Below are 21,812 nucleotides of genomic sequence, written 5' to 3'. Positions count from 1 at the left end.
ACATACTAAAATACCGACAAATTGAATTAGCAAAACCGAGCGTAAGGAAGAGCAAGCGAGCGAGCAAGCGACCGACCGACTGAGAAAATGGCACCGACATTTCCTAATGAGGCGAAACATACAGCTCGGAATACAAATACTTTGCAGCTACATTTTGAGATACAGAGAGAGAGAGAGAGAGAGAGTTAATGCGGCAACGGGTCAACGTTATATTAATATGCTAACTGGATTTTCTTGAATTGTTTTACAAAATATTCCACTTCGATCGCAAAGAACGCAGAGAAGGAAACAAAAAAAAAATATTTGTAAGACACATTTAAAACATACAAAAACTTCTGCTGTAGCAACAACAACAACACGACACACAGGATCGAAACTTGGTTCGCAAAACAGCGATATGTTTATACGAATAGTTTTCACATAAAAACCGCCACCAGCATAACGGGGCTAAATGTATGCCCTCTGAAATTTACGTCAAAAGAATGAAGAAGAAGTTTGTGTGGTGGTGGTGATGGTAGTAGTAGTTGTTTTGTTGTATATATATTCGAGCGAAATCCAAGTGAATGCGAACTTTGGGTTCAGCTTATTCGGTTGTGTTGCATTTTGGTACAAGGCGCGGCCGAACTAAACGTGTGTTTTACATCGAAAATTAGAGGAAAATACATTTTCGCAGCTTTATTAAATATATTTCGTGCAATGCATATAACCGCACTCTGTGATCCTCATACACAGCTATGCGGTCGTTTTTATCCCCTTGCTCTGAAATCTCCGAACCTCGCACTCAGTGAATGGGACGAGCAGTGAATACTTTGAAATTCAAATGTATAGTATTTACATAATTTGCAAAGATAAAGTAGCACATAGTATTACTGGAAAAACGATGGTTATGCTGGATCAACGGAAGTGTTGTGGCAAACGGAAGATTGTAGAGAGAGAGAGAGAGAGTTTTATTAGATAACTGATTAAAATGTTAATGGTGAAATTGCTGCAAATCAACTAATTGATTGAATTGCTTAAAATAGCCCACATTGTCCGAAATTATCAACTATTGCCGTGCCGGAAATAGCAACCTCTCTTTCACTACGTACCAAAATTTACTCTAAAATTCAAATAACTTTTGCCATACTTGATTAAGACATTTCCAATTCGTTTCGAAATAGACAAACCGACAACTTTGATGAATGTTTCCGATTCAGGCAACATTTCACTTATCCGTTCTGAATTCAAGTGACGAACAGGTATTTCGGTTTGAATTTTTTTTTCTGCTTCGTATGTGAACGAATAAGCTGTCGTTCGATGACTGCAAACGTACGTATAAATGCCCTACTGCATGGCTTACGAATCCCGGAACTTCATTGTTAAATTCGGAGCCAATTTTAAACTCATGCATTTACAATGGGCTCGGCTTTTCGTGTGAATGACGTGAAATAGATCGTAAATAAGGGAGGCAAAATTATTATCACCGAAAAAAACGCTGCACTTGTTTTTCCACACACAAACACACACTGTAAACGCTATTTTTGCCTCCCTGTTATTTCGGTTGGAGATATATTTTATGTGACTTGAATATAATTACACTTTCACAGATGATTGATGGCGCTTATTGACTTTCGAACGAAAACTCGGTTCTATTCCATTTTAGAATAATTTTAGACCAATAATTTTACGGAAAAAGCCTTCATTTGGTTGCATTAAAACCTCTTGCCGCCGGCTATACGCGCTCGCTTGCTCACTTTCTCTCTCTCTCACACACACAATCCCACGCTCTCTCTCTCTCGCTCGCCCATCGATAGATACTATATTTTCCCGTAATTTGGGATTCAGTTCACAAAACTATAAATTATTAAAATGAGCTCGGACCATCGTAGTCGTTGTCCGTGTTGTTTGTTGGAATTATTCGCTTTCTCCCTCTCCCTCTTTCGGTCGGTCGGTCGGTTGTTATGTAATCATAAAACTGTCTGAATTTTATACAAACATTATAATGAAATGGTGTGTAATTATAGTTTGGCTATGAGTTGAGCACAAACCGTACCACAAATTTTCCGTTCGCTCATTGTTTATGAGTCGGAAGTAATTATCAGTTCAAGCTGAAAATATGGTATCTCGTTCTCGCTCTTTCCTCCACAGAAATTGTTCGAATTTCGTTCGGATTTGGCCAAATGTGCAATTTAACATCGATCATCAATCATCTTTTTTTTTCTTCACGTTGTGCCATTTCGGTTGCATCCGTTTTCCCTCTCCACAAATTATTTGCCGATATGAATGAAGTTTTGATTTTTTAAGCAGAATTATTTCGAAATCAAAGAACATTTTACCTTCAATTCGCAAACACAAGTTTCAATATTTGAAAAAATGCGTAATTTAAAATGAATTCAACACACAGGAAAATGTCAAAAAGTGAAAATTGCCCACCTGTTACCTCTACACTTGATTTGAAATTAATTCGATTCAACGCGCTCAAATACAATATTTACTTTCAATATTTTTTTTTTCATATGTACCAGTGTGAAATTGATGAAATAACCAAAAAATACGTGTATTTTCTCTCTCTTTTTCCTCTCTTCTCTCTCCCTCTCCCACGTCCAATTTTATTTCCACAAAACATACAACCGTCCAGGTATCATGGGTGCGACGGAAGCCGGGTGAAAGCGGACTTGAATTGCTGACGGTGGGTAATCAAACGTATTCGGGCGATAGCCGATACAAAATCGAATTTCAGTATCCAAACAACTGGAAGCTCAAAATTGAATCAGTGGTTCGTGAAGATGAGGGCACATATGAATGTCAGATCAGTACGTACCCGCCCCGTGTTATACAAAAGAATATATTTATTATTGGTGAGTATGTACTGCATGTCTGCAGTATTCTGTTCTGTTCTGTTCTCTTTTTTTGTTGTATTCATCTTCTTCTTTTCAGTCGTTGTGCACCGATACTAAACACGTTCACGTTTTATTGGTTTATCTTACCATTCGATTCTATTCTTCTTCATTTTATTTTTTGAAATGCTGAATTCGTGAGCTTTTGACATGAGACCATAAATTTTATGAAAAAGAAAATGTTGTTTGCTCATGTGTGTAGTAACATACACACTCAAATTCGCACTCGCACGAGCCAAAAGAAAATTGAATAGAAGTATGGTGCTGATTTTATGGACGCCGATGATGTTGAACTCGATGGCACTTCAGGTTACCAACTTGTGCACTTGTTTGAAAAACTTGACGAATGAGCAAACGGACGAACGAGTGAAAAAAAAATCCCACAACTAAACTTAACAACACACATATGTCTTTTTCACTGCTACCCAGCAAAATTCATTCATCCAAATATCGTGTTTGCAGCCAGATGATTTTTCTCACTTTCACAATTCTCTCACTTACCCTCTTAAGGAATGATGCCACCTCACACACATACATTGCGTTGACGTTGCAAAAGTGGCGGATAGGCGCAAACAAAGCTGTTAATTTAAAACCCAATCGAACATTTCGACAGCTCATCGATATTCAAAGCTTTAGGGCGGCTAGGCATATCCAAATATTGATGCAGCATTCGCTTTACGCTCTGTTTATTTGTTTGCTTTCGATTTTCGGAGCTGCGGATTGTCGCAATTCAATTATAAATGAAGTGAATGTTGGCCACAACATGAATTTAATCGACAAAGTCATAAATTAAATCCGGTTTCTGCATAAATTCTTTCAAATCGTCTTGTGTAGAGCGTGCAACGCTGTAGGAAAACAGTCTTTTACTCATGGGAAATGGGTATAAAGTTTCTGGTGAAATATACATCAAGCAAAATAATTAACAGTAAGCAATAAATTTTCGTAAGTTTTTCAAAGGATTGCACGAAACTATGATGCATATTTGGATATAATTTTTTCATACTCAAGACGTGCTCATTAACCGAAATTTATTCGAGCAAACATTTTTGCAAAACTTTATTAATGAAATATCACACGACAGTCGCTCAGTAGCTGAGTTTTATCATTTGGTGATTTTGGCTGAAGTGCGGCGTGTCATTCAGTTTTTGAGTGGCGAATTAAGTGCAATTGAAAGCTTGAAATAGCTTGCTCATCGCATTTTATTTTCCAACATCAAAAACGGGGATTTCGTTGTGTAAAGTTTCGTCAATGTCACTAAAGGATGCTTGTCATTAAGTGCTTTCATTCAGTTACGTTATGCATTTACAATTTTCCATTGCATTTCGGTTGTGATTTTGTGTGTGTGCTGAGAGTGTACGGCACTCGGGCAAAAATTTGAACAAAAAGCAGATAAATGAAATTGTTGTCTATTTTTCAACATTAACTCTACCGGATGAAAAATGATGGTTGTCGTCGTTAAATATGCGAAAACATAGTTCCATAAATATGTTAAGTAACGGTGACAAATTGCAATGGGTTTTCAAAGTTATGCAACGAAATAACTCAAAAATAAATTTCCGTGGCAAGTTTCTTTTTATGGCCAAACAAGTCTCTTGTGGTTGCACACCAAAGCGACACTTTATTCTTAACAGATTTCAACTCGTTTGGTCGTTCCCCGTTTCCCTTCGTCTTTGTCGTGTCGTTTTTTGTAAATAGTTTGTTCGCTTTCGTTCTACGGTACATCAGAAGTAAAAATCGCATTAATTTGAAAATACGGTTGTCGTCTTTGTGGTTTGCTGTGCAAACTTTGCATCGTATTTTTCAAAGCTATTCATTTTTAATGAAGCATGATAATTACAGGTATTTCATTCAAACCACTGTAATTGAATTGTTGGTCTCTTCTGTTGCATGTGATTCAAAATCCGAAATCAATTTTCAAGTAGAAGCGCACATAAGACACCTCAACAGTGGTTCTGATGTAATAACATGTGAAAAGGGCGGAAAGGTTTCATTAAAAAAACAAATAATCTCACGCATTGACTTCCGACACCAAGAAAGAGAAAAAATTAAGGAAGTAAAAAGGCTCGAAAAAGGCCATTTTGGATTTCGTTTCGAAATTCACCACAAATTGGTCTACTGCCACTCGATTAAGTCGATCAAGAGGGTTTTAGAAAGACGGAAATCCCCGAAATCAAGTATTACGTGTCACATAATGCGCGCTTACATGACAACCGGTTTCATCCGGAAATTATATGGTTAAAAGTATACATTCGAATTTAAAAATCCATGCCACTTATACCTTCCATGGAAATGTGGACGCATTCGATATATGTGCGGCTGTACGTGTACGCTGTAAAACGGCATATGTTGTAGGAACATTGAATGCCATTTAATAAGGGATTGTCGGGTCATTTGGGACGGCTTAGCTTTTGAAGTCAAAACTTTTTTTCAGATGGGATTTTTCAGAGTTTAAGGTATCGTTGGAAAGGTAACCTCCTAAGCTAACTTTTTGCCGAAGAAAGTCTTTCGATTGTGTCAGTGAAAAAAAAGTTATGTAAATTTTTCCAACTACCATTTTTTTGGCCAACAAAAAATTCGTCGGGTCATTTGGGACACTACAAAAATTCTGAAAAATAAGTGATAAAATGAAATAATAGTATCATCTATCGATTTTATATTGTGTCTTCCTCCATTTTTCGTCATGTAGCATATATATTGACATTTTTCTGGGGATACGATACGAATAACGTAAGACGAATAATTTGGATCCGGGTCGAACTGAAAAATAACGATTCTAGACTAAATTTTAGGGAATTGGGCATTCGCTTGTTCTGCGACCTCAACTATTTTCGCAAAAAAAAATGGCAGTTTGCCTTGAGCAAAACCGTGAAAAAAGGTTTTTTCGAGAACTTCCCATACAAAATTGTATTTCTCATTGTATTGCGGGTCCATTTTAACCAAAACTTTTTCTAAACAAACTAAAGCAAAACATGTTAAAATCTATTTTATTCACACTAATTTCACTTGAAATACGATTTTGAATCATAAAAGTGACAACTCAATGCAAAATCACAAAACATTTGAGTGTCCCAAATGACCCGGATGTCCCAAATCAGCCGAAAGTCGCCAATTTGCAAAGCACTAAAAACAAATTTCCATGATGAAAAAACATCCGAATGCTTAGGCAATATTGAAAATAGATACATTTTACAGCACATATAAGATATTAGCCTTCAAAATTGTTTGGAAAATATTCAATTTTGAGTGGTCGGCAAAATGGTAAATTTGACAATTTTTCACAATTTTTTGTCATGTGTCTAGTTCATTAACAAGAAATGCGACTTGACTCGTCGGAATACCATCAATAGTGTTCATTTGGCGTGCCATTAACATAGCAGCAATGACACTTGACAGTCACTGTCAAATTATGGAGATATGGCACCGTCCCAAATGACCCGACAATACCTTAATCTTGTAAAATTGAGTTGTATCCCGGTGGTGTATCCTATAGTGATAATTGAATGCTAAACGACCCACCAAACCTCACATTATCAAAGCTTATTCAATTACAAGATCGCGGTTGACACCAAATTCCCTTCCTTTTTTAATGTAATTAATTGAATTTGTCACAAGGAAATTCCTTCGAAGGAAAAACCACAACCAGGTGTAATGAAACAACGTCTAGTCTTGTACGATTGGATACAATGACTCCCCTAACGTTTCATTTTTCTTGACAAAACTGACATATTTGCCCCATTCTCTCAGGGTTAACGGAACAGATGTTTTAATTTTCTCCGTAAAAATGATGTGATAATGACGGTTTTTCTAATGTCACGGTATGTGTCCCATTTTCCTTTTGAATACAGATCCAAAGGTGGTCATTATAGACGAAGAGGGTTCAGCTCTGCAAGATAAATACTATGAGGTGGATTCAACGCTGCAATTATCGTGCATTGTGCGAAATGTGAAAATGATGTCGAGCGCAGTTTACTGGAGTCACGGAGAGCGCATTCTTAACTATGATGTCGAAAGAGGTGGTATTAGGTAAGGAGTTTTTTCTCTTTCTCTTTTTTCCCACTGTTTTCCATTTAATACATTTTCTTTTGATCGCATCTCGTGAATTAATGTGGCCAGTAAAGTATTTCAATCACAACAACAATAAAACCGACACGAAAAAACTGCGCGACAGCTGAAATGAAACCATGAACATTCATTCATTCACGCGAAACGTAGCTATTTTATCGTGTCGGAAACATCACGTCCAAATTTAATGCTCTGCAATTTGTTTACATTTGTGTGTGCATTTCCTTCAGTTGAAAGAATGAGAGAAAAAAAACGAAAGAGAAAAAAACAGCCCGCACACACAACAGACGAACAAAAACAAGACACTGCATTAATTCTAAAATACCTTTTTAATATAATTATGTCGCATTCTTTTTAAATTAAAGAATGCGAAGGAAAAGACCGTTTTTTTTCGGTTAGCATGTATTTAAGTTGTCAAAGTCAATATAAAATTTGTAATTTATGGAATTTTCCGAGTGAATGGCATGGCTGTGTCACGTTTGTCAGTTTCAGTTGAATGGATTTTACAGTTTGGTCTATTGATCGCGGGTGCGGACGCGAGCGCAACTCAGCGAGCGTGCTCGTTGCCTTTGAACATTTGCCCGTGCCTGGCTTATCATTGCCGACTTAATAAGTTTCCAAAATTTGCAATTCAGAATAGAAAATGAAAATCGCGTGTTATTCTTTTGTTGCGCCCCTAAGTTTCGTGTTCGACTTAATATATTAAGTATGTACCGTTTGTTGGTCCTACTTTGGTACCAATCGCTTGTTGCTAATTGAATCCAATTGTTTATTTTGCCTCGTCGTGTCTCTTCAAAATCTGGTTTTCATTTGTCGCCGTGCTTGTCGATTCCTTGATGTGTTTGTATCTGTCTTCCATTCAAGTCGTTCTCGACTTTAGCGTAAATTCCCTCGAAATTATTTGACTTACGTTTTGTTTATGTTGCAAAGAGCCAATCTGATTGTGAAAAAAGAGCAATTTCCATTTCAAATATTGCCAATCTTTAAATCACGCTACATTTCGGAATAGAAACAAAAAAACAGCTATCGATTGATGGATAACAGTTTAAATTCAATCCAACAAATGAATCGATTCAATCTAATCCGGGGAAAATGTTTGATTTTTCGTCAGAACGAACTTAGTTGCAAAGCATCGAATTTGAAATAAGAAGAAAAAAATGGAGAAAACAAAGTAATCAATCGTTACACTCACTAACTAACCAGCACTAAAAGACAAACAAATATGTATCGCTAATTAATACAGTTGGTTGAGAAGAGTTTCATGGTTTTAAGCGAATAACGCAGTGTTTGCCGCTGGCAAATGGGAAAATGCAGCTCGCGTGAATGTGCCGAGTGAAAGAGGAAGAGTGAGACAGCGAGAACAAGAAGTGCACACATTTGCACACAATAAATGTACAATTTTCACAACATAAAACCGACCGCATTTTTGCTCATTCTAAATGGACACGAAAATATTGCAGGACATAGCCATGGGAAAATTTCGTATGTTCACTTTATCGTATCCGCTACAACAATTGCCGTGTCCATTTCTTGTTATTCGCATTTTGTTCTGTTGTTTTTTCTCTCCTTTCAAATACACATTCACTCGCTGTGGCTGTTTCTTGAAAATCTTGCTGCTCGCAAATGCATCGCATGAGCTTTTTTCGCCATTTGTTTTATTTTCAACGGTTTTATTGCAGATAAAATTGTGAACGCGTCCATTTTTTTCTTTCGTGCATGTAACTCCGTTCACTTCGACCGAAGAGAGGCGGATGAAGAGAACGGATGGAAGAAACAAAAGTGTTGGAAAAAAGAAAAAAAAGCGACAAAGTGGTGCGCAGTGTGCTATCCATGAATCAAAGAGTGTGCAAAAGCAGCATTTGAAAATGGAACTCGAAAATCGACCGTTACTACGGGAAATATCCTCTCTTCCTCTCTCTCTCACTATCTCACACACACACACACACACACACAAATGAGCACATTGAAATTATGAAAAATAGAATATTCAGGATAAAAATGAAGTTGAAAGGATAGCAAGATAGAGCGAAAAAAAACCGCATAGAGCGTTTGCCATTGTGTGTTTGTTCACAAGTCTGACATAGATTCGAAATCAGATTCATGAGCAAGTTCTTTTTTTTACGTCTTTGGTGAACGACAGGAAAAAAGCGAGTGCAATCACACGAAAGTGAATAAACGGGCACGAGCAAACACTAAACCAGACAATGGGAACGACCAACCGAAAGATGAAGAGCAAGAGAGCGACAGAGGCAACGAAGACAACTTACAAAAAGCACAAACAAAGTGAGAAACCAAAGCACAAACGAGAATCCCAAACATGGCGTTCGTCGATAGAGAGCGAGAGAAAAGTTGAGAACGGGAAAACGACTGAAAGTGGTAAACGAGTAAAAATCGTTTGAAGACAGCAGACACGAAAATAAATAATTATACAAGAAGCGATTCGTCGTTGTCTTATGGAACAAGTTGACAAAAACAAATGCATTCAAAAGCTAATACCTCCTCGAATGAACAATGGAACAATCGGTTTCTCGCTGGTGCATGGAAGAAAGATGGAATGGAAAGAAACACACACACACAACCGAGCGGAATGAAGACTTTGGGCGAAGAAACTAAAGTGTCACATCAAGTTACAATGTTCACATAAAATGCCAAGCATTAACATTTCTATCTTCATTCCATTTCACTTCAGAATGTAATTTTTTCTTCTTCTTTTGTTCTAACAAATTTCGTCTGAGAGAGAAAAAAAAGGAACGCATTTGAAAATCCTGCAGATGGCCGCATTTGTTCGCGAAATAGTCGAGCATGCAATCTTGCCGAGAGTCTGTTCTCGTGTAAATAGGCGCAGTTTTCTTAATCTTTTACATTCCCTTTCCCCTGTCTTTCGTTGGAATTTTAAAAAAAAGCGAGCATAGAATCGCAACAACCCTTAATCGGATTTGCTGAAAAAGAGACTTAATCCATTTTGGATTTTTGTTCCCTTTTTAGCCAACCATTTTGTAAAATCGTATTTCAATTTATTTATGACGTTAAACCACTTCCAGTCCCACTTGGCAATGCCGTTTGCAATGGTTTGCCTTGAAGGCGATTCAATTCATTGCAGCGCAAAAAGCGCTTCACAAACAAAAACGTAATTAATTTTTTTTGTATTTTTCTTTACCATTTTCTATTTCTTTCTTTCTTTTTGCATCCACTGCGATTGCAGTGTTAAGACAGAAATCCTGGATAAAGGTGCTAATTCATCGTTGCTCATTGCCAAGATAAATAAGGCGGATTCGGGTAACTACAGCTGCTTCATAAATGCAACACATGAATACACGGTTTCGGTGCATGTACTGAATGGTGAGTCAATTCGATCTACAAATTCAAGCACACAGACACACAAACAGTTTCTGCGTGTCAAATTAATTGTTTTATCTGTTAATGTCATGCATACTAGATGTATGTGCTCTTTTGGGTCGTTTTGTTTATTATCTCTTCATATTGTCTACACGCTCGACCCTCTCGTTATAATCATTCGTCGTTTAATTGTGAGGATAAAAATAAATTTTGCTCCTCATTTTCATTTCTATGCTAAAGGAGTAGGAAACGGCATTAACATCAATTGTCGAAGTTTTTATTTCGTTTGTCGAGCCACACCAACGCAGAGAAAAAATTGTATGTACACTTGTACACAGAACAACACCCAACTGAATAAACACATGTGGTGATGACGACGATGACTGCGAGGGAAAAAAAAGTTTTACGATAGAAACATATAGAAGTGAATATAAGTTATGAATTCGGTTGTTCTTATTTATTCCTCTGGCGTATTTGTGTGCTGTGCGCGCGTGAAAATATAATGCGAAAACGTGAATGTCGCACATCACGACAACAACGACAACAACAGCAGCAAAAAAGCCAGCATAATGGTATCTCTGAGGTTGTGCCATCGTGCATACACTTTTAAGCGATTCTCACTAGTCAAATAATTCGTTATTCTATGCTTTCTGTTCATCTTCAATATCCAGCGTTGGAAAAACATTGCAATAAACTTTTCAAAAAAATTGCATACGATGCGCGATTTAATAAAATTCCACTTGTTTTTATTATGTTTTCAACCTCTTTTTTCATATTTTGTTTTATTTATTTTTTTATCTCATTGTTGGAATATTCTATGTATCGTAGACACTCTCACACTCCATGGACAGTGGAGAAAAATAGGAGTACGTTTATACCATCTTTTCGGTTATCATTTGCCATAGCAAAGAAACTTTCGAGAAACTTTCATTTTCATCCCCTGGATGAGATTTTGGTCGTCAATTGTGTTGTCACTAAGAGTTAGCACACTACTTTGTGTGCATTCATTTGAAGTGGCAGAGGATTTGTGTGTGTGTCTGTTGGAACTGCATTGGCATCAGTAGTCAGAAATTGGATTTCAAACTCAATGTGGTTAGAACCAACGTTGAATAGAATGAACCGTCATTCTATGGCGTCAACATGAAAAAGACCATTTTCAACGTCATTCCATACGCCATGTATATTGCTTTTCATATTCCGGGACGTTGTTTTTAACCAAAAGCAGATTCTCACAAAGATAATCCTGAATTAATAATAAAATGTTCCCCGAAAAATTTTGCGAATTTAATTTTTGTACAAACTCTTCGTTTTCGTTTTACAATGGGAAAAAAAGGAACCTGTGGAAGGGAAAAAAGAGCTCACTAGCGTGTGCACTGTGCATTCAATGCATTTCGTTCCACACACACACACATACATAGAAATAGCAATTTCCCTTGCTCTGTTAATTTTCTGTTTTTCGTCCAAAAGGAATTGAATCGAGTTGTTTATGCCATTGTGTTTGCGTTGAGATTGTGCACGAAACACAACAATCACAATAATGCAATAACAACATGGCGATAGAGCATCGGAGATGAGAAAAACGAGAGACGATCAACAACACCAACAACAACAACAAAAAAAACTAAGAAGAAAAAAGCGAACACAACTAACTTTATTTCATGGTGGCAATTCAAAATAAAATGCTTCTTTTTATTTACTTTGTTGTTCAACAAAACCTCAAACATATACCCGAAATATATCTTGAGCACAACAAAACAAACACAACTCACCAAGCCGCAGAAAATTACGAACCCTGCTTCCATGGATCCATGGAGCCTGAGCATGCAGCGAGACATAGAGAGGGTGATACAGTTGAAAAAGAAATTCTTTGCTATTTATTTAATTTGGTCACTTGATGTGGCGTTACGTACGTTTGAAGACGACTCTTGTTTGGTTTGCGGTCTTATGGCATTGCAATCAAATGACACTACTGCATCGCCATACCAATGAACTTTCACTTTTCGTTTAGAACGCTTCTGCATTCGGAGAGACGGAGGAAGAGAGAAAGAGTGACATACTAGAAGAAATCAATGCTCGCATTCCAAGTATTGTGTTGCAATTTGCAGCTTACAAAACCGAATCTTTGCAACAAATTAGAAGCAAATTGACCTCCACCGACCACAGTCGCAGCTCCACTCTCCACAGCAATTTCGCTTCGTTTTATTACTATTTTTTCTACCTTTGTTTGTGCAGTTTCGATGAACTGACAATGTAACGAGTACCCGCGTTAGGTAATTAATTTCCAACGAAAGTAGCTTAATTTGACCGACATGTACAGTACCATGTGTAGTCTATCACAGTTAATTGCAATCAACTATCATGAGACAAAGTAAGCCACTGGGACAATTTGATTTTTACAAAATTTACAATTCAATTTACTACAGTGAACTAAAATCAGTCATTCCTTTTGGACACGGGATACGTCGCAAGAATGGTAATCGATTTTTCACTCTTTCATACTCTTGATTCTTTCTCATTCTAGAATTTATGCCTTGTCTTTTTCGAAATGAACGAACTAACGCCAAATACCGAATAAAGAGAAATAATAATAACTAAAAATGAACATGAAACTAATAGTGGAACTGTCCAACAGAAGGAGCTTGTGGAATGAAAATAGAATGCTTTGAGAAATGAGAAAGGTTATTCCAAATGACCGGTTTACATCAACATCACAAAGCATAATAACAAATAATGATATATTATTTTGAACTCATATTAGGTGATTGGTGGATGGGTCGAACATGGTAAATAATGAATTGATATGGGTCAAGAGTCAGTGGTTGATTTAAACACTTCTGAATCAATCATTTGCCATGCCATCGAATTAACCAAATTATTTACATGTTTATGTTTTATTCATCGTAAGCTGTTGACGGTAGGATTAAAAAAGATTTTTCTCTGCCAGCCCATTTATCAAGCGATAGATATCGTTTTGCGGTCGCATTTATTCAAAATATAAGTCTAGCGGTCCATCCTTAAATGAGAACGCTTCGCATTCGATTTTTGTTTTCATTACATTATTCAAAGAATTTACCCATAAAAGAAAAGCCCATTGCTGGGTTGTTTTTACAAATCATATACCCCATTGATTGTAGATATTGTGTTGACATTGAATCGATGAATGGATATATGGATGAAGAAGGAGGGTAGGGCTAAAATAACAAAAAATAAAAATACGTCGCAGACCTAAGTCTGAAGTGAAACAATAGAAAGGCAGAAGAGCAAAGCAAACCCGAAAAAAATTTGTCTCACATTCGATTACAAATGAAAACGTTTCTTTGTGTACTCAGTTTCCGTTGGTTCCTTGGATATGGTCGCCACTCCGCATGGCACTTTTTTCTTTCTCTGGAGCCCATCTTTCGCAGACACACAAATACGCGCGTAAAAGTCCCGTCGACAATTTCCAGAGTAACATTCGATAGCATCTACATTCTACAACAAATACTTATCGATTGTAGCGTTATGTTGGAATCGTTGCATTAAATGGGCCACATAAACCGAATAGAAACATAATTTGCGGGGGGCTTTTTTGATGTTGATTCATTACATATGGCATTCGGGCATGGATGTGGTCGGATTTTATTTGGAAAACGACCATTTGCCAGAAGGAACATATCAAAATTGGATGATGGCAAAAATATCTCGCAACAACGAATTCCATTTGCAAGCCCATGTTCGTTTTCGTTGTTATTGCATTCATTGGGCTAATTCTATTTGGCTTGTTCGCATTACGTCATCTGCAATCTATGTATGAAAAAGGCAAGATGTAGTACATTAAAAACATTTAGCTTATACAAATATTCCTAATTTCATCCCCTACCTTTGAAATTTAGCCGAAAAGAAGAGAATCCGTCAAAACAACTTGGGTTTTTTTCTCGAGATACAAAACAAGTTCGATGTTCAATGCTGCAAAAAGGGCTTATATTCGTTTGTGCTGAAATTTCGTTGTCAAATGAAAAGCAGATAATTTACGTACCATTTTTTTGTCGGCACGTTTGCACGTGCACGTGATATTGCTATCTAGTCAATCGGTGAAGAGGAAAAAAATGAATGAAAAAATCGGAAGGAAAAAAAATGGAAAGAATTACTGCCATGTTGGTTGCTGCCCTGAGTAGCTGAACAGCCATCAAATCGGAAAAACTGAATAAAGCGTTCAATCAAATTTGTGTTGTAGTTCATTTGATTTGCTGCCGCTTCTGATGAGCAGACCATTGCTGAGCATGGAAGGCAAAAGGCGTCACGATGCACAAGCGACAAGCGTTCAAATGTGTCAAGTGACAAACTCCATTCCAATCTATCTTCGGATCAAATTTGAATCGATGTACATTTTTCACCGTTCACACAGATCATAAATCCATTTTTTTGTGTCACACCAACACAGAAAAGACGAAGCGATCACACGTTTCATATGCGATTGAACGTTACCGAAGCAAAAGATTGAGAGGAAACGGAGGAAAGGCGAAGCGCTCGGGAAAAAGAGATTGACAGCAAAATCAAACGGTGCAGTTGAGAAAAATCGCAGGCATAAATCTATTCGATATACAAAATAAACAGTTGTCGGGAAAAAAAAGAACGAATAAACGAGCTTGCTCCGAATTGGCGTACACACACGCCGAGAGAGATAAATAGAGAGAAAAAGCAAATTGAATTGAGTTTGGTTCGGTGAAGCGGTCTATCTATCTCCGATGGGTCGGAGACGTGTGGCAAACAATGAAAAATCAAAATCCGCAATCAGTCAGTCAATTTTATGCGGGCAGAAAATGATAAGCCAACAGCGGCAGCCACCACAGTCGTAGCCAGCAACGCCAATGCCAGCTACCGTAACAGTGGGCAACAAGAAATGGCAAATAGAACAAATCAATTGAATTGAGTGATTGTCGTCAATGGTAACGATCGACCATAAACACATTCAAACACATAGGCTGTATTATACAGCACACAATTGACAACGTAATATGTGAAAAGGCAGCTATGGTTTTATTTCTCTTCATTCCATCGCTTCCTTGATGATGTCCATTCAATAACAAGTTCTGGTATTTTGTTTATTTCTATTTCCATTCTGATTTCAAGGTTTGTTTTTTTTTGTTATTGGACGCTGCCGTTCGGATCGTGATCGAAATTTTCAATGATGCTCTCGTTTCTCGATACATTTTTCCTCTGTTCGGTATATTTTTGCTCGATAAAAAAAAACAATCTGGACAAAGAATTGAATGTGTTTATTCACTGTGTGTGTCTTTTATGTAATTTTCTTTGGACTTTTCACGCCTAGAATGAAAAAGCACCCCATGCCCGGTGATTCGCTATCTATGCACCAGTGTATGGAGTGTTGTGAAATACCTGGTTTCAATATTTGTAACACGATTTGTTTGCATTCACCATAACGACATGATTCAACATAACGCCCACAAAACCAATATGGTTACAAAAACATCATTTGCTAACGAAAAAAACGAAATGAACCGAACAAAAAACACGAGATACTTTCAGAGAATCTATGAAATAGAAAGAATTGCAAACACACAAATGAAACGAAAAAAAAAACACGCCGAGCTGAATAAATTCACAGAGAGATGCTTTGACGCCAGCATGTCTCAGAGGATGACAAAACGCAAAGTATAATTTACAATTTGGCTACCGTTCAAAAATCAACCCGAATATCCACTTCGATAACGGTTGCGCTTGTCCTTGTTTCAGAGTTGTTCTGAAATTGTTTTTGCAGTGCATTGCCTAAAGTCAACGATTTGTTTGCAGCTAAATCAATGTACTACTCGTTCTCTTTTTTTACATCATCTCTCTCTCTCTCTCTTCCTCAGTTGTACATATTCGGAAATTGTATTTTCCCATTTCGTTTGTTCACTTAAATCGACAAACATTGGTGCATTTCAAATACCTTGGCTGGTTCCTCTTCGTTTGCTTCGTGTCATTTTTTCCACTCCCTCTCTCTCTCTGTCTGTCTCTCTCCAGCAAAACACTCGAAATGTCAATGAATATAATAAATTTAATGATGTTTTGGCAGTTGTTTGGTCGGTAGGTTGCAAAAATAAGATACGTTTCTTTCGCGTTCAGTTCGCATTTTTTTTCTTCTTCGGTTTGTTTGCATTGCAGTGCATCCAAACAAATCTCTGCTGATGTTGGGGTGAAACGGTTCAAGAATTGCAAATTTGATGCAATAATTCAAGATTCTGAAGAAAAACGCTCGTTGTATAGATTGCACAACGTATGCAAGTAACACTTTTTTCCACTTTGGAACGAAAAACAATTTAGACCGTTACTATTTTCGATGCTGGGCACTTTTGGCAATCGGAATCCATTAAGATAAAATATCATTTATCAATTTATTAAATGAGTGCATTTTTTCATCCTCCCCCTGAGCCCATGTTTTTCCTCCACTTTAACCCATTTAATTTGGCCGGCTTTGACAAACAATTTAAACACGGGAAATTTTTCCGAAGAGAAATTCTGCGTTTTTTCGTTCTCAAAGTAACACAAACTCGAAGCGAAATGAAATGAATTTCTTTTATGACTATGCCCGTTCCGAGTAAATTGCAATTTGCTTGTGAGATTACAAAAAAATGCACACGTTCCAATTTCCAATTGCATCATTGCACGCGAAATTGGATTGCAAATTTTCCTAAGATGAAGAAAAAACAAATGAAACGATTTGATTACACTGTGTGCATGAAATCGGTCATAAATTGAAGTCTCCTTCAGTTATTGGTGCTTGAAAACTTCGGAAATTATGATTTAACTCGTTTGTTGTTTCGGAATATTTTTCAAATTAAAACTTTGCAAATGACATCCAAAGTAAATGCAATTTGCACGGTTTTCACAGCAGTTTTGATACCGTTCTTGTTGTGTTCAGGCATCAAATTGTTCTGGTTCAAACAAATTTAAGAAGAAAAAGAGCGCAAACCAAAATGCAGCGCGGAGCATCACAGTTTGAAGTTGTTGTGTATTGTCGTTCGCTTGGAACTTTTCAATTCTATCATTCATTTGGAGCAAATCATTATAGTGTACATTTGGTTGTTATGGCATTGTAATAAGAGTGCACTGTAATCCGGTGAACGGGAGCGATGCAATGGAGGGAGGGATCGAGTAAGAGCTTGTAAAGACGTAGACAATGTGGTAAAATGAAGCAACCGAGCTGAAAAATGACAGACCAATTTAAACTATATAAATATTTCTGGAATTTATACAGGAGTGTTTGCATTTGTTTCAGGAGAAAGCTTTGCGGAATTGCATCATGGAAACGGAGCAATAGCAGCTATGAAGCACGATTTGTCGACTGAGCTGCATATATTCTTGTTGATTTTATTGAATGTTATTTGGTTTTATGTGCAGCAAGCACACGGCAGATAACTGATGTCCGGGCATCAGGCGTAACATTGTATCGCCTACCGTACGCACACACATACAACTCACATCAGCATACACACACAGACACACAGCACACTAACCCATTTTGAATAGATGTTTTCGTAATTTACCGCATCAAAATTGCTATTTTCAATCTCGAAGCGTACGTTGATGAATCTTCTCTCGTTCGATGTTTGATCCGGGGGATTTTGGGTGTGCAAATAAGCACAAAATTGTCGAAATCAAGTGTGAATGTGCTCAAGGTGCATGGAACGAGATTATTTGTGAAATGTACCACACGAGAACCAATGGCCGAGACCCGGGACAGACATCATGTTCGGTATCTTGTTTAATTGTAATAAGCCCGACTGACATGGCCTACAATTCCACAATGCAAGTTGCGAACCGAACCGGAGTTGAGACAAACATGAATTTATTTCGAAATTGATTTCGATGGGTAAATTAGTAGATAGACGATATGTGTTGTGCGCTGTGTGTAAGTTGCTACAAATATAGCAGGACAACGGTGAGTGTGTATTTCAAAGTGAATTCCGAATTTACTAAACACGATGATGGCACGATTTTGTGAGACACACATTTCTTGGTCAGTGTCACGCATGCCAAACAAAAACCTCTAATTTCAACCGCAGAATATTCATTTCTGTACCGCTTTTTTGTGGCAACGGCACCGGCAACATCAACAGTAGCAGCAGCAGTGTGGCGACGACAGCGGCGACGGAAAAATCATTCCCAGTCGAACGACAACACTTCGTCCGTGTATGTGTGCGCGCGTGAACTCGACACAATTCGAAAAACAATTTCAAACATTTTGTATAACATTTGTTGGTTTTTCGACAAACAACATCAATTAGTATTTAAATGAAGTTTTTGTAAGATCGATTCGGGGCAAATTGTAAATGGTACAAATGAATAATAACCAAATTCATTCCGAATGTTACTCTATATCGCTGCTGTAAACAGTATGAACATTCATTTTGTTTAGATTTTATTTTTATTTTTCATCTTATTTTTAGTCCGATTCAGTTTTGTAAATAATTTGACATTCGTTGGAAATTTGTGTAGCTATTTCAATTCTCTACGGATAATCACAATGATATCGAGGGACGTACCATATATCTATAGAGCAAAAATAACTTATCATGAATATGATTATCGAGGGACAACATTGAAATTTGTTGCAAAGAAAAAAAACACAGAGAATAAAGCATAAGAAGAAGAAGAAGAACGCTAAGTTATTAACTACTCAAAATACGTTAATTCACTTGATCATAAATTTATGAAGAAAAAAAAATACACACAATAATTAGAAAGCGAAGTAAATAAATAAAAAGGTACCATGAATAAAAGAAGAAACCAAATAATGTCTAAAATTATCTTAAGATGAACTTTTAAAATCCCGACGAAAACTTTTCGTTTCAGCAGGTTTTTGCATCGAATGAATTTTACATATATTTCATTTTCTTCGCATTTCCCTGAAAAGAATTTCCCTTGGTATTAGGAGTAAAAACCCGAATCACGTTTCTTCTGTTGTAATTTAAACATTGATCGATGCTTTCGAACAACGAACCAAATGGAAACATTAGAGATAATGGAAATGTGTCATCAAAATGTATTTGATTTTACGGGCACAGAATCTGTGCCACAAATATGTGATAGTTCATTTCAAATATGTACTTGCTCTCGTTTAGTTTTTTTTTCTCTATTTTTATTCTTTTTCAGTCTGTTTTCAATTGAATTTTAAATGAATAAAACGTCGTCACAAGTGAAATGCGTCTTTGAATATTAAATGATGCGTGCTGTTCCGAACAAAAACATCACGCATTCAATTTTTTTATATTTAGCTTCATATTAATCGGGTTTGTTCATGGAAAATCACCTGAATAAATGAAACCTTTTCGAGAAAATAGATGACAACCCGTTAAATAGGTAAGTCTTGATGAAAACTCACTTTGAAAGCCGCACACGCTTTATTTTGCTCTTTCTCTTTCGCTTTTGAGTTCTTTAACTAAATGGTAAACTTTTAATAATTTCCACTATTCGGCGAGTTGGTAAGGGCTATTAGTGATATCGTGAAAAAGCTCGCGTCGCACTAAATCCGACACAAGTGGCAAAATGTCACTAATGAAGCGCAACGTGACTACATGATGTTTAATTAGACGGAGCAAATTGAAACATGGGACCATATTGAAAACATGCTGCTGAAAGGCGCGATATGCCCACCACCCGTCATAAATCTCTTTCCACCTCGGCGCTGTGTTTTTTGCTTATTAAAATTATGTGAAAAAGCAAATGTGCAATGATATTATTTATTACACCGTATGCAACCGTTTTAATTAATTAAGTGCTCAAAGTCAAAATGAATACAACTGCAGTCGAGTTGGTGTGGGTTTTTTGTGTGAGTGAAATTTACATTAACCACTGCATGTGGCTTTTTCATTAAAAAGTTTTCACCATCTTTTCAATCGGGTTGTTCTCTTTTCGATGAAAATGCGTTTCACAAAATGCTCCGGTTGAGGGAATTCCATTGAATTCCTGTTTGAATATTATTATGATTTTAATGAGCTTCAAATTTTAATGAACTGTAGATTTCACGGTGAGCGCGCATTGATGTTTAATCAAAACGGGAAATTACAATTGCAATTGAACATTGCTACCCCGCCCGGTGTTTGTGATTGCTTTCAAATAACATTTGCACGACAGTCAATGAATTTGTTGCTGCAGGCAATACTGTCTCCACCTCTCTCTCTCTCTCTCATAACATTCATGTTGCTGGAATTTTCTCATTTGTCAAAATTATGCTCATTTTGTTCGCGTCACCGATTTTTATTTGGTCACCAGACGATATTTTCGGAATGGCGACGAATCGTGGCTTTTTTAAAATATGAATCTAAAAATACGCATCCGATTTTGCTTGAGCATGCAAAAGTAAATACATTTGTGTTTAAAAACAAATAACAAAATATTGTTGAGTTGGCATATTTTCATTTTGGAATGGCATGGTTATGAATACATGTGAAGAATGGCATCTTGAATAATTCGCATTTTCGCATTTGTTTGTTGAAATGAAAAGAAGCAGAAACTTTGGGAGAGATTTCGATTGCGACTTTCGATTGTCAAAATCCAAATTGAATTCACGTCAAAAAAAAAATTCTCCTATTCTCTTAGGCGACGGTTGTGCTAAGCGTCAAGGCGTATTCATTTCTTTATGTTTCTCCATTCGATTTAAATGAAAAATCACACAATGCCGTCACAACATGAAATATAGAAACAAGTTAAAAATAATATGATGCGTTGACAAACCAAAGCAAACGGAAGAGAGAAAAAAAAGAATTGTGACGAGCCAACATTCGTTCATGCCACACAATAAATTATATGCGCCATATTTTCTCTCGTTTTTTCCAATGCCACAAGGAAAAATCCGACAGCGTTTTATTTACCTTTTTTCGGTAGTATTTTTTTGTCGTCAATCATTTATTCTTCTTTTCTCTCGATGCACCGTCAACGAAGCATGAGGCATATACGATTCGATTCATGAGGCTTTGTCTTATTACATCCACCGGTGCGGACATTTGTTCAGACAAACAAGTGAGAGGTGAATGACAAAGTAGCTGTCCCCAGGTAATGTGTAAGATAATTGTTTAAAATATCACGCGCAATGCCGTAAGGAAAGCGTTCCAAATCGGATAGAATAGCATAGAATGTGTATAAATTTACCTGCAATCGGTGAGTAGTAATAAACCTGACGATCCGACTGTGGCAACGAACCAATATTCAAATGAATTTTCGTTTAATGAATAATTAAACCGATCAAAGAGCATGAAATCGTAACACAAACAAATCTATCGGTTTGAAAAGGGAGGAAAAAAGAGTATGCTTCGTTAGTCTGTCACGAATAAATGCTCTTTTCGTTAGTTCCAATTATATTCTTGATCGATTTTATGCGTTATATACGGGTTACGTTGTCCTCTCGTAAATAATTGAAACATAATGCCGTTTGGAACATTCGTTCCGACCAATATCGATAGATAAAAAAACACGGGAAATTTTCAGATCTGTTCAAAAAAGTGATTTCTTTTTTACTCTACATAGGAAGCCACATAAAGATTTGAGCTGTAGAAAGAC

General features: G+C 36.9%; 1 protein-coding gene across 5 annotated transcripts in view; it reads left to right on the top strand.

Moving 5' to 3' along the window:
- LOC129573352 (uncharacterized) overlaps nt 1–19,458 on the top strand; it is a 60,578-nt gene extending 41,120 nt beyond the window's left edge. Inside the window, exons 5-9 of one of the 5 annotated variants that reach the window (XR_008688584.1) lie at nt 2,618–2,837; nt 6,722–6,899; nt 10,141–10,277; nt 17,533–18,195; nt 18,377–19,458. Coding sequence is in view for 3 of the 5 variants with exons in the window: in XM_055453765.1 (XP_055309740.1) it covers nt 2,618–2,837; nt 6,722–6,899; nt 10,141–10,277; nt 17,533–17,672 (675 nt within the window). In the remaining 2 variants the exon portion in view is untranslated. Of the gene's footprint in view, nt 1–2,617; nt 2,838–6,721; nt 6,900–10,140; nt 10,278–17,532 lie in introns of all 5 variants that reach the window. The other 4 variants (XR_008688583.1, XM_055453765.1, XM_055453789.1 and 1 more) reach the window with 4 other exon arrangements.
- The last annotated feature ends 2,354 nt before the right edge of the window (nt 19,459–21,812 follow it).

The sequence above is a fragment of the Sitodiplosis mosellana genome, unplaced genomic scaffold, assembly GCF_009176505.1.
Source record: "Sitodiplosis mosellana isolate CC-2019 unplaced genomic scaffold, AAFC_SMos_1.0 Smas_scaffold_1, whole genome shotgun sequence".
NCBI classification, from domain to species: Eukaryota; Metazoa; Arthropoda; class Insecta; order Diptera; family Cecidomyiidae; genus Sitodiplosis; species Sitodiplosis mosellana.
Note: the sequence above shows the minus strand (reverse complement) of the source record. Positions and strands in the feature narration are given on the sequence as shown.